The sequence below is a fragment of the Cydia splendana genome, chromosome Z, assembly GCF_910591565.1.
Source record: "Cydia splendana chromosome Z, ilCydSple1.2, whole genome shotgun sequence".
NCBI lineage: Eukaryota > Metazoa > Arthropoda > Insecta > Lepidoptera > Tortricidae > Cydia > Cydia splendana.
In genome coordinates this window covers 26863664-26878234 of record NC_085987.1, presented here as the reverse complement: position 1 = coordinate 26878234, position 14571 = coordinate 26863664, and the positions used below count along the sequence as shown (strand labels likewise).

Below are 14571 nucleotides of genomic sequence, written 5' to 3'. Positions count from 1 at the left end.
TACGAAACCTCGATTTTTGAGATTTTTACGCAGGATTTTTCGCCTTGTCGTTATCGCACTACTTTTAGGTGCCGCTTCCGTTAGCGAGACGGGTATATTTACCTAAAATATTTAAAACTCAGCTCCTGTTTCGTCTTAAAGTAATATACGTTCAGCCTTTCAGCCGGAAGAAATAACACGTAAAAAACAGCAAGTGCGCTCCCCAAAAAATATCGCACCTAAATTTACTGCTATCTCGTATCATAAGTATATTATACCAACTTGAAAAAAAAGGAGGTCCTTAATTTGTCATATACAAGTTTATTATTTGCCGTAAATTATATAGTACTTTTATATGGTGTATCGCGTGAAATGTGAACCAGTTTCCATTACTTGCCGTCGCAGTTTTAAATCAATATTTCAATGCCGAGAATATCAAATGTATCGTAACAATGATATTTATGGGAATTGGCCGAGGAAGAGTTGCCTAACAGACTGGTAAATTCAAAATGCTAAATTAGAGATATAATTATGTCCTACAAATATTTTTATCTGCGTCAAAAATGAAAGTTGTATGATCGGTGTAACATAGATATGGTCGGGCGTGAATCGTTCATTCGCAGCTGCTCTAAGATAAAGATAACCAGGGTTTCGCAACCGCGATACTAACGCAAAGCGACGCGTGACGTAGTGTCACTAGCGACTGGCGCACATATTTCGACCATTATAGGTGATTATGTTTTTCTTCTGTACCCGTACAGTAGAAAAATATACTAGATCCCTGATGTGAACGTTAGCACGATGTCACATTTACTTAATACTATAGATAGAAGGGGTTATTCCCGCTAGTTACCACCAAGTTCTTCCTTTTACCACTGGTAACTACGGGAAATTATTTTTCCTAGTAGTTACCACTGGTAAAAGGTGGGAATTTTTTTCCCAGTAGTTGTAAATGTTAGAGTTAAATACTAATAAAAAGTACTTACAGTATATATACAGGTTGTTCTTTAGGGTTCCGTAACTCAAAAGGAAAAAACGGAACCCTTATAGGATCACTCGTGCGTCTGTCTGTCCGTCTGTCACCAAAAACTACTCGATCAATGAAGTTGAAATTTGGTACACATATGGAAGTCTGTGACCCAAAGACGGACATGTAATAAAAATGAATATGAGAAAATTAAAAAACAAAGTTTTGCAAACCATATCGTGTTACAAATTAAATGAAAGGGCTTATTTTGAGGATCTCAATTATATTTTTTCTATAATTTTTTATGAAATAGTTTAGAAGTTATTTAAGAAAATAGGCAAAAAATGACCATTCCCCCCCTTAACTCCGATACTACTAGGTCTAAATTAAAAAAAAAAAATACACATAATAGTTCTTCACCTCTAGATGACAGAAAAACCTATTACAAAACTACAGTCAAGCGTGAGTTGGACTTAAGAAAAAAAAAAAGCGGTTCACGTAAACCATTGCGGCTGTTTTAGGGACACAGCCGCAATGGTTTACGTGAAACGTGGTGTGGACAGCTTTTGCGAAGGCCGAAGGCCGAACTACGCGTAGGGCTGAAGGCCCGAAGAGTCCCACAGAGACTTTTTGAAACGCACGGCCGAAGGCCGAGTTGCGGGAGCTTAGTGCTCAAACACAGAACAATTATTGTACAAGTGTCTGAATGCGAAGGTCGAAGGCCCTGAAGGCCCGGAGCGTCTGACATTCCTGCAAAGGAGATCGTCGATTTTGTTCTATCTTTTGTTAAGCGATTGGACCCGATACCTATACATTACTGGAAAAACGTATAAGAAGTCTGCAATTAAGTGTGAGCCCGACTTAAGAATAAGAATTGCGGATAAGCTCTGTCAGGGCCACAACCGCAATTGTTTACGTGAAACGTGGTGTGGACAGCTAGTGCGAAGGTCGAAGGCCAAGCTCTGCGTAGGGCCGAAGGCCTGAAGCATCCGAGAGAGGTGCGCCTCCACGTAAGGTCGAAGGATGAGCTGTAGGAGGTTAGTGCTCAAACAGAACAAATAATAATAACAAATAATTCGTTTAAGTACGAGTAGCTAAATGAGAAGGTTAAACTGCCGTATATCAGAGGGTCTACCGCGAACACCGAAGTTCGCAAATTGCGGAGATTTCTCTTTTACTCCAATGCAACCGTTAATTAGAGTGACAGAGAGAAATGCCAGCAATTTGCAAACTTCGATTTTCGCGGTTATAGCCCTGTTATCTTGAAATAACAGAGATACGCCTAACCAATGCAAAAAAATTTAGGCACTATGCTTAACCTTAACACAATACTTGAACAAAATAAAAAAAATATATTGCGTAACTATCCTCTGATAGCTCAGTTAAAAAAGGAACAATTGAATGAACAGTTGAATGTACTTAAGAACTTCGCTTTGCTCGCTCGTTCGAAAATGTGTGCAGTACGGAACCCTTGGGACGCGAGTTCGACTCGCACTTGACCGGGTTTTTATAGTCACCTGCAATAATTTACGGGGTAAATATGTAGGTCATACTTAACAACTTTTACTAGGAAGGGGTCATCCATTAATTACGTCACACGTTTAGGGGGAGGGAGGGGTCAAGAAAATGTGACATATTGTGACATGGGGGAGGGGGGAGACACAAACTTTGTGACGTCACTTTAACTTCATCAGTAACCGAATTTTTATTTTAAATTATTTTATTCGCTGTACATTTAAATAACAAGTTTTTAAAACGATAATCGTTTTTATTCTTTTAATTTTCTTTCCTAAGCAGTTTTGGGTTATAAAATTACTAATATTTATATCGTCAAAAATATTTTGATAAAATATTAATAATACAGGTACTTACTTAATTCGATTTGGCGATTTCGTAGAAAAAATGTGACGTCACACTAGGGGGGAGGGGTTTGCCAAATGTGACCAAATGTGACAAGGGGGGGGGGGGGGAGGGGTCAAAAAACCTAGAAATTCGTGTGACGTAATTAATGGATGACCCCGAACCGATACCGAAAAAGCGAAAAAAAATTGACTCTCCCATACAAATATCAACATCAGGCGAGCCAAAATGACTCAGCCAATTTTTTTTAAATAAATTTATGCTTTAATAAATTATTATAATTGGTTAGTGTTTCATTTCAGTAAAATACTAAAGCATAAACTGTTTAATTACCTAATAAAATCACTTGAAAATATATCTAAATGGATTAAATTATCCTTACATTCACCTTTTAGTTTTTGCACTTGTACCGGTTAAACTGTTTAATATTTTTGAACACTTTTAAGGCAGTTCACTGAAACACTAATCGACTTATAATTATTTATTGAAGCACTTTATATTGATACTAAACTATTTATTCTGTATTTATTAGTATTGAAATTTAACAAAATGTTGGTGGTAACTACTGGGAAAAATAATCCCACCTTTTACAAACCGAGTTGGTAGTAACTACTGGGAAATATTTTTCACAGTAGTTACCAGTGGTAAAAGGGGGGGAAAAAATCCCAGTAGTTACCATTGGTAAGAACTTGATGGTAACTAGTGGGAATAACCCGATAGGAGCTTGAGCGTTTGAATTAAAACAGAGTGGGCGATATTTAGGAGTTTTATGATATTAAAATATACATGTATTTCATTGTCAATGTTAGGTAAGCTGTACCCGAATCATGTAATATAAATACATATATTATGTTTATTGCTTACATCACACCTTATAAAACAAAGTCCCCCGCCGCGTCTGTCTGTTTGTGTGTTTGTATGTTTGTTCGCGATAATCTCAAAAACTACTTAACGGATTTTCATGCGGTTTTCACCTATCGATAGAGTGATTCTTGAGGAAGGTTTGTGTATAATTTGTTAACCCGTGCGAAGCCGGGCGGGTCGGTAGTGTATGTATATAACAAACCTTACCATCGTCAGAGGCATGTCTAGTATAATAGCATAGTCTATCTAGCATAGCATAGTCATAGTTTGCAAGGTAAGGTAAATACCGTATCGAAAGATATACTATAACCTATAATAATGGTTTACACTGAGTGACATTATTCATTGCTCTTAAGCAGAGACTAGTAAATATTCAAGACGGACAACCTTCATACAATACCGCGTTCCTCGCGTTTCTTTTCGCTATTTTTCGAACGAGCGAGCGAAGCGGACGAAGTTCTTACATTCGACTTGGGACACGCGGCTGGCTAGGGGCACGTCCCGGCATTTCGATGTTTTTAAACTGAACTATCAGAGGATAGTTTGATACTCAAGAACTTTAAGTAAATTTGTTCTAATTTAAATGAAATTGGGTAAACGTCTATAAACGTTTTTTATTAGACTATGGCCGCTTTTTTCTACTGACGGAAATGGCTTGACAGACTATAAATTGTTGCCATGTGTAAGCATTTTACGTCAAAAATGTGACAGCTACGTAGAAAGTGGCGCCCTCATTTATTAACCGACTTCCAAATCTCAAAAGGAGGAGATTCGATTGTGATTTTTTTTTATGTTTCTTACTCCATATCTCCGTCATTACTGGACCGATTACGAAAATTATTTTTTTGATTGTATGTATATGCATACAGATTGGTCCCGTTTTTGTCAAAACCCAGTTCTGATGATGGAATCCATGAGGAATCGAGGGAACTCCTCAAATCTTAAAGGCATACATATAGTGATTTATGTGTTTTATCAACAAATCAAGTATATACATTCAAAAAAGTGACATTTGATGAAGTGGAACTGTTGATGATGATCAAAACGGAACTCTTCAACGAAGCATTGTTCACGTTTGGCGATTTGTCCTCTTCGTTATGTTTGTTAAGCAAGTTAAGTTTTTAAGCCACATTTTTGTCAAGCTCGAGTTCTGATGATGGGATCCATGAGGAATCGAGGGAACTCCACAAATCTTAAAGGCATGCGTATAGAGATTCGTGTATTTTCATCAGAAAATCAAGAATTTACATTAAAAACTGTCGCATTTGATGAAGTGGAACTGCTGATGATGATCAGAACAGAACTCTTCAATGACTACACGTTTGGCGATTTTGAATTTCGATTTTAACGGAGCTGGCCCTGGAGCCAGACCTGACCCGGATCCGGGCTCTTATCTGGACCTGAACCCGGACCTGGACCCGGACTTGGACCCGGAATTGGCCCTGGACTTGGACCTGGACCAAGACCTAGACCTGGACCTCGACCTGGACCTGGTCCTGGACCCGGAACTGGACCCGGACCCGGACTCGGACCCGGACTCGGACTCGGACCCGGACTCGGACCCGGACTCGGACCTTGACCCGGAAAACCACTGATACCTAACCTAAATAAACCACTATGATTACCTACCATAAAATGTAGGTATAAAGTATAATGATGCCAAACTTACTAGCCCTCCCGCTCAAACCCCCGTACACCGCACCGCACGCGCCGTTAAGTGGGTTAGGTTAGGTTTGAGCTGCAAGCCTTACAGAAACGAAATGCTACTAGAAAAGTGGTTTTGGTTAGGTTCGAAGTGCAATCCTCACAGAACCGAACTCCTATCAGAGAAGTGGGTTCGTGAGGTTCTGAGGTTAAAACTGCGACCCTTACAGAAACGAAATGCTACCTACTAGAAAAGTGGGTGGTTTTACTTCCTTTTCTACAATAGCGCACCATCTATGTACAATAATCTTTCACCGGCCCCCATAGAAGTCATTTTTTTTCTTGAAAATTATTTTGAACTGAAAACTTCTTTAGCGGCGCTGTGCACTTTTTGAGGTGGGGAAAAAATGTTAAACTCGAGACAGCGTAAGACGTAAGACGTAACCCTCTCTTTCTACCGCGCTGCGAAAATGTATGCCTGAGCCTGCTGTTTCGTTGAGGCAGCGCAGGGCGCTTGCGTGACGTCACGTGTGACGGACAATGTCATTGTGTTTTTCTTTTTTGATTTAAATGCCATCTAGTGAGTTTCCCTCAAACTGGTATTAATATAACTGTAGTACTCACAGTGATGTGCTTAGGGGTTTCAAGTAATGCGACGAAATAACGCTAGATGACGTTAACCTCAATTATACATAGTGCTGCAGACATTTTGCACTAGATGGCGCTGTTATTAATAGTTTGAATTACAATGTCGTTGAGTTTTCACTTCTGCCGGCACTCCCGGAGTGCTACCCGTTGTTTTTCTACTATTTTATGTCGAACTATACGAGTAAGTAGGTGTAACAAACTCAATCGCTCTATATAATTTTAGGCAAACGGCGAGTTCTCAGTTCGGGGCGAACTACTAGTCCATTTTAATTTATACGTATAAAATCAGTCACCTACTGCTATTTATGACTTCTAAATGTAAAATCCGACTTTTCTGGCCGCTCTAATGTGCAAAACGTACAATTAACCTCTAGCGGCCCACCATACAAGAAACTTTGGCAAAAAAAAAAAAAACGGTAATGGCAGAATGTCATAACGAACCAATAATATTGCTTATGGTTTTTTTAATGGTTGAATGCCAAGTAATTGTCACAATTTCACGTTTAAAAACAAAAGAAGGTTGCTTTACAGGCCTAGGTGTGTAAGGCTGTATGAAATTCCTTTACATATCATCTTCACCCATCGCACCCGGATACGTAGTACATATTTCCGGATCTAATTTGAAGTCATGTCAACATTTCATTGCAAGAAATAGTACATTTCAATGCAAGTGTGAAAAGTATGTTATTCTTTACGAGTCCCGAGATGTCTTTTATGAGCCGTAGGCGAATAAAAGACACGGGACAAGTAAATAATAACACTTTCACACGTACATTGAACGACGTTTTTTAATACATTTGCGAAAAATCACAGTAAAACAAATATTGGTAACATGAGTACACAGACCAACCCCTATAGACCGAGCTTATAGGACGACTCGCGGTCACCGCCCGTATGGTGTATAGGTCAAATATAAGATTGTTCGCGCGCCGCTCCGATCAGTTGCGCCCAAGGTTACGACCTGTTAGCAGTATGCACGAGTCTAAGAAAATAAATCGTAAACTATTGAATTCATTGGGAAATCATGGGATATTGCAGCGTAAAATGGTGTGGCAAGTCATCTAAGACATCTACTTACGAAACAGATGGAATAACATCCCACAGGAAAGTCAAATTCATTATTTCATTGAATAATGTTTCTTGTCCGCGGGGTTCATTTTATACTGGTCAGCAAGCAGAGGCGAATTATGTCCGTCTCTTTTCGTTAACTTGAAAATGCAATGCGCTATCCCTTTCCCTTTCGACTAGTGATGTGACGATGATGGTTTTTCAGTTGCGGAAACTTCGTGCTTCGTCATACCGTATTGTACCATTTTAGACATAATATATAGGTAACATGTTGTGTAAGTTTTTTTAGAATCCTCTAGGCCAGCGGAGCAGTTAGGCCGCATGTCACGAGATGGACCTGATGATGAACTTCAAAGAAGTGCGAGGGAACTCGGTGTTGGTTTGTGATAGACATATGTTGTATGGGTTTTTTAGAATCCTCTAGGTGAGCAGTTAGGTCTCATGTCACGAGATGGACCTGATGATGAACTTCAAAGAAGTGCGAGAGAACTCGGAGTTGATTTGTAATAGGCATATGTTATTGGTCCATTTGAATATGTTTTCAATACAACCTTCTATGACCTTAATAAAACGGACAAAATAAAATAATTGTATGAGATTTTGGCGACACTTTTTTCTCGTATCGAAAGAAATTGCGATTCTGAGTGGAAATAATATAAAAATTCTAAATTTTAAAATTCAAGTTCTGGGTACTTTAAACAGAAATGACCTAATATGTTAAGTAAAAATTTCAGGTACATTGTTAAATTACTTAATGAAATATTAAATTAATCAATATATTTATTAAGTAAGTTTACTCTAAGTATACTAAATTGGTAACAATTTTACCACAATAAATTTCGATATCACTGGTAGCAGAACTGGTAATGAACATGTCCCATCCCTACACTTCAGCGCGCCATGTTTGAAACGACCAATCGCAACGCCGTGAGCACCCCTCCCGCACCTCACAGTTTGGTGATTTGCGTCGGGAACAAAATGGCCAATATTAGGTTTCTAGAGGCGGTGTTCTGTGCATGAGTATTACACTTACATTTACGAATTTATTCCCTTGAACTTGAATGATATTGTATATTATATACCTATTATTCATCACTATGAACTACGTTCAGCGTTGATTTACATTGCCTCAATTTATCACATTAACTCATTTAATACAAAAACACTTTTACACTTGCAATTTAAGATAATTATTTTGATACAACTAAATTTCAAGTGAAAATGGCGGGCGCCGGTTTTTATTTTTAATTTTTAATTTTTTCTGTTAACGACAGCCAACGTGGCAATGATAGTTCCATTCAGCCAAATAATAAAAAAGTTTTTTAGTGAAATATCGTATTTTATAACGTTTTATTTACTTTAACAAATAACAAATAAATATTTACTTTATATCGTATAACAATACTTTTACGTACGTAATAAATGTCCAATGGCAAAATAAAAATATATTAAGTTTTTGAACATCCAAACTTTTTGGCGCGGACGTATCAAATACGGTCAGAATTAAATTTAAAAAAGCTGGAAAAGTAAAAAACACTAGTTCGCGAAAAACAACTTTGCGAACGCTAAACAGCTACGTAAAGTAGCACTTTTTGAGCAACTGTATTAAAAAGGTTTTTTAACGTGGACATTTGTTGGCCAGGGCTACCTCGACACGAACAGCCTCGACATGTCGCAGAAGGAGCACCGGCACCTGGTGCTGCAGATCGCGCTCAAGTGCGCTGACATCTCCAACCCGTGCCGGCCGTGGCACATCAGCCGCAAGTGGAGCCACAAGGTGTGCGAGGAGTTCTTCCGCCAGGGCGACTACGAACGCAAGCTCAACCTGCCCGTCACGGCGCTGTGCGACCGGCACACCACCTCCATACCCAAGATTCAAACAGGTAATTTTGTCTTCTTGGCTTTAGCTCTGGGTCACCTCCCCAACAGATAAGCCAGTTTTAGAATATATCAAGGTCTGGCATTTCCCTATGCCTGTGGGGGTAATGTAATAGGTAGTTTCCTGGGTAAAACATATTATTATAATTTCGAGTAATCCCATGGTAAAACCAAAAAAATATATTCAATCTGATTTTTATCGGATCTAACAAAAAATGACTAAGATAAAATTCAGCGCGTTAAAATTCGGGAGTGCAGGCTCGTGAAAAGTAAAGTGATTATATTGATTTATTTCTTACTTGTGCGCAGAACTTCGTCCGCGTGGGATTTAGTAAAATAAAATAGCCTACCCATCCCTCTAGGGCTTAAGTATTCTATATTTAACTTGCTTAATTAGTTTAGAAATGAAAATAGAGATTTAAATGTGTTCTAGTGAATTATTTCTTTTCAGGTTTCTTCAAATACGTTGTGACTCCTCTGATAACCGAATGGCACCGCTTTTTGAAAAATGAACTGTCGGATGAGATGTTAAAAAATTTATTGTACAACCAAAACAAGTGGGACATGCTCGTGGCGCAAGAAATAGCGGAGGAGACTGGGACGGAGATGTCGGACGCGGACGCGGCGGACGACGACCTCGACACCTGCTCCGGCACCAACCTGTCCGCCAGCTCCGAGCTACTGCTGCCGCTGCGCCGCAGCTCGCTCAACCCCGTCAAGTCCCAAGGCTTGAAAGAACAACTCAGGCGGTTCTCTGTTCCGTTGAATGTATTCCAAGACTCCAAATTCAAGAATAGAGACAGAAGTCGAACTCCTTCACTGGCTGAATCTCGAATGCGCACCAACGGCAGCCCATTAAGTAGTGAACATTCTCTGCATTCACAACTCAGCGTTCGTGGACATTGCGAGCACGGCAAGCCCACTGAAAAAATGTTGAGCACCGAGAAATTACTTCCGGATTCTTCGATAGCTTCTATCACTACTCCGGTTCAAGCGACCCGTTTGAATATCGTGCTCAAAGACGGCGGCAGTTGCAAGCTCATCCGGCAACAGACATTCCCGCCGCTCGAGACCGTGGCGCGCGCGCACGCCCTCGCCGTCAGGCCGCTCCACACGAGCAACGAAGACGCCATCTACCCGTCCCGGTACATCAAGACTGATACCAGCCAAAAGTTCGACATGAGTAAAAAGGAGGGCAGATTTAGCAATATATTCAAAGGATATGATACTGATAAGACTGATAACGATGACGCTTCTGAAAATAATAACTTAGACACTACGGATTGTTCACGTAATATAGAGAAAGAGAATCGAGACCCGTCGATACGCAGCACGAGCGGCTCGCGCGGCAGCCAGTTGCGGGACAACCTGGCGGGCGTGCCACTCGCGCGCGCAGCCGACCAGCTGGCGCGTCGCCGCAAGTCCATGCCCACCGACATCATCACATACAGTAACTATCTCATTCACTAACTATTCACCGTACGTGTCGTCCAATATTGTTATTGATTGATCATTTCTGAAGAAGCGTGTAGTAGTAACCATAGTCAAGAATATTTCGTAACTAAAGCGTATTAAATTGAATGAAGCGAATATTAGTGATTACTTCAAAGTAGAAAGTAGTAGTAGTAAAATATTTTATTTTAGACAGTGACTGTTTATTAATTTCAGCTCCGAAAGAGAAAAAGATGCGCGAAGTGACCACGATTCCAGAATTTTTAAAGAAGACTCTAGCTGGTAAAGATTGTTGGACGCGACGGCGAGGCTCGGCGCCCGTGCCAGTGGCGTCGTCGGAGCTGCGCGGGCTGGCCGCGCTAGGCGCGCTGCGGCACAGCATCAACGGCGGTCGCCGCAAGCCGGGCCCCGTCGGCACGTGCCAGCAGTGGCTGGCCAAGGCCACGCTCGGCGTGCACGACAGGAAGATACCGCACCTATCGCGGAGAAGTTCGCTGCCCGTTGAGGTGATGACACTAATTAAACAATTAAAATAAATGGTTCATCGATTAAACAGTCTGAAGCGAACGTCGGCAGCAGTATATTATGCATTTAATCCGTTTTCATCTAGTTTACTATTTTACTACTCGATACCCTGTAACGAAATGTATAACAAAATCACTTGACGTCGTTGATGGTGTCTGCCACTGGAGTGCAACATTTAGATTCATTGATGCGATACACAAGTAAGTAGGTAAGTACTAGTCATTAAACACAGTTGACTGGCTCAACTTCAAGCGACGAGGATCGTACAGCTTACATCATTAGCGGTATTATTCTTATGTGTGTATATCAAGTTGATACGAAGAGATGACTAGAATAATAATAATTTAGTAGGCACCGAAACTTTCACATACTATCAATAGTAAAATTAATATTTTGATGTATGATATTTTAATATAGGTATAAGGAAACAATGAAATAGTTATATAGTGAGTAATGGATATATATTTAGAGTCGACATATCTGTCAAAATTCACCAATGAGCAACATTTTTCATACAGTATTTAGGCTTGGACAAATTAATAAAGTTTTTTTTTCTTTACAGATGTTTCGCCCTACTGAAGCTTTGTAACTATCGGAATTCAAATGAAAATCATGTGATTGGTTTATGCTGAAAATATTGATATGTAAGACTACCGCAAGATCGTGGTGTTGGCTGTTTAACCTCAGAAAGCAATGTTTGTCTCTTGAGTGGACATTGTATGCTGTAAATGCATTAGGAATGGTAATTAGAATAAAACACTTTACTTAGGATTTGCAGCCGTGCGAATGAAATGGTTAGATATACAATTATGGGATCGAATGCGTTTTTATATGCATCGTATTACTCTTATGGTACGATGTCTTTTAATATAGCCTCATTGCGTATTTTTTAAACAAAGTGTCGTTTGGTATGTTCATATGTGGCCAGCTTTTACACGCAACATCAATATCACAATAATTTTAAACAGTATTGCAGTCATGTATAGATTTATTTATATAACGTTTTGTTAAACGAATATTAATAAAATGAATATCATTCTTTTCTGCTCATTTGGAGTCTGAAACTTTAAGAGACAGCCATTTCTGGTTGATTTATTTGTTTTGATGATCGTATTTGAGTGTGCGCCTGACGGCTCATGCATAATAATCCATTGTATACAGAATCCATTGGACGTTAACTCTATATACATTGGCAATATTATATAGTATTTTATACAATCGTGATATAATAGAGAGTTCTTCAGTCGAGTACCGTGTTTAGGCAACGAAGCTTGCTGAGTTGCCTAAGTAAGGTACGAGATTGAAAAACTTGATTATATCACTATTGTATACAATACTTTTTCTCCGAGTTAACTAAAATAAATAATGAATAATACCATACTTTCTACTTCTACTACCTGACTTATTTTACTCAAGTTAACAGAAATAGTAAAACTGTTAATATGAAAAACTACTACGTACATTTTTTAAGGTGCATTAGGGTAATTACGGGAAAAAAAAACAAAAATGGAGTGTTACCAAAATTAACCCAATGCAATACTTAGTTCTACTACTGAATAATGAATAATGCAACACTCAATCTAATCACGTTTCCTGAGTAGTGGGCAACATATTTTCATAGTTGTCACTCATTTTCATTTAGTATTTTTCACAATTTCACTCTCAAAACAAAAACTTTATCACTTTTACAAGTTTTCAAATTTCAATGCAGAGAAAATCTCGTGGGCGTCCATTGTGAAAAAAAGTTTGAGTTGGCCAACCAATCACAAAGCAGAAGCGACGCAGCAGCGTGTTTAAGTAGACGGAAGTATGACAGATGCCGCGACGTTATTAGTTCCGAAACGCCATCGTTGGCTAATTCGTATTGAGTCGAGTCTCCTTAAACAAGCAATATTTTATCGAAATGTATGACGTTCTAATTTCAAAATTTTTGACTAAACCGTATCGATACAATTATATTAGTTGAGTCGGAAGTGCCATAGACTATCCAACGTTAAAAAGAGTGAGGTTATAGAGTTGTATATGAAGTTGTAATACACAGATTACAGTCGATGAGTAGAAAAAATATATTTTGTGGCGAAATCTGACGGAGCTTTTTTTGGTTTCAGACTGTCTCATACTTATGATGCAATAGAAAATATCCGTTTCTGAATCGTTGTGCTTACATACCTTTTGCTCAGCAACTACGACATTTGAATAAATACTGCCACGTTGCGCTTAGTCGATAAGCTCACCCTTCGCTCATTATGTCACAAAAGTCCTTGTCTAATAATAAAGTCAAAATGCAACATGTATTAAATGTTATTATACAAAGGGGCTTAACACGATAATCTTATGTTAGCTCGTATTTCATGTTTTGATACAAAATGGATTGTTGTCATCAACAACAACTCAAAGTTATTCGTATTTAAGTTATTATTCAATAAATACATAAGAATCAAAATCTGTATGTGCTCGACATGGAAGTTGCAACGTTGTGCTGCGGCACGGTGCCGTGTACGGTGCGACGGCACGGCACGGTGCCGTCACACCGGCGGACGGCGCACCGCTCGGTAGTTATTGTTTTGCTGTTGCATATTAGTTCTCTCGTTATTATCACAATATATTATATTTATCACATTATTATCATAATTAGCATTAATGCACAAAAATGGCTGACAATTTACATGTCGACTTTTTAATTTCACTAGTGGAAGCTAACAATAACTACGGGGCACCGCCGTCCGCCGGTGTGCCGCCACCGTGCCGTGGCATGGCGCCGTGCCGTCGCACCGTACACGGCACTGTGCCGTCTCACGGTCGGGCCCTAATTGTAGAACCGACTAAAGTAACATGATTGGATTGCAGTGTCGGCGCGTCAAATAGATCCATTTGGCGAGCCGGACTGCTTTTATGGTGCGGCATTGAGTACTTTATCTTAAAAACCTATAGGATAGGGTGTTCACTGTCTCAAAATAAGTAATCCGAAGGAAATAGAGTTCTAAAAGTAGCCCCACCACTGTCGGATTGGTTATTAATTTTTCGGTAGAATAGTACATTACGATAAAAGGGCGAAAAGCAGGAAATAGAGTGTTTAAATCGAACTCGAGTCGATTTAAAACACTACTTGCGGTCGTGTTTTAATTTATCGTCACGCGTTGCGAATTACCTATTCGCACGTGTATCGTACAACGTTTTACAGTAGGTACATATGGCCTTTTAAATTTTCGACATAGGCACGTAAAGTGCTAATTACCGCACTATTGCTATTCAATGTCATTTTTATGTTTTTAATTAATTGACTTGTATCAATTTTATTTATCTGCTTTCAAAGTTTATTAAGTAATTAATTGTGGTGTTGCCAGGATTAGTAGTATTTGTTATATTTTTGCATCAGTAAATGATAATTCCTAATAGTGTATGAAGTTATTAGATAGTAAACTAATCTTACGTTATAATTATAGGTATGTATTAAAATTGTTATGATTACTTGTAACTTGTTACATTGGTCGTTTGGCAACATCAGAAGTCACTAGTTTAAACACCTTAGTACAAATTATTTCTATTAATTTTCATCACAATGAATTTTGTTCTTTTTTAAATTGTATCTGTAAGATGTATGAACTATGAAATGTTATTTATTTGCCATAATATTTTGTCTCAACATTATACTATTTCACGAACATCAACTATTCAGTATTAAGTTC

At 38.9% G+C, this 14571-nt stretch overlaps 1 protein-coding gene across 1 annotated transcript in view; it reads left to right on the top strand.

Moving 5' to 3' along the window:
* Positions 1-12043, top strand: part of LOC134805018 (uncharacterized) — a 41985-nt gene extending 29942 nt beyond the window's left edge. The window contains exons 8-11 of the mRNA XM_063778302.1: positions 8673-8913; positions 9360-10358; positions 10577-10866; positions 11448-12043. Coding sequence (XP_063634372.1) covers positions 8673-8913; positions 9360-10358; positions 10577-10866; positions 11448-11474 — 1557 coding nt within the window. The 3' untranslated portion in view covers positions 11475-12043. The remainder of the gene's footprint in view (positions 1-8672; positions 8914-9359; positions 10359-10576; positions 10867-11447) is intronic.
* Positions 12044-14571: the final 2528 nt, after the last annotated feature.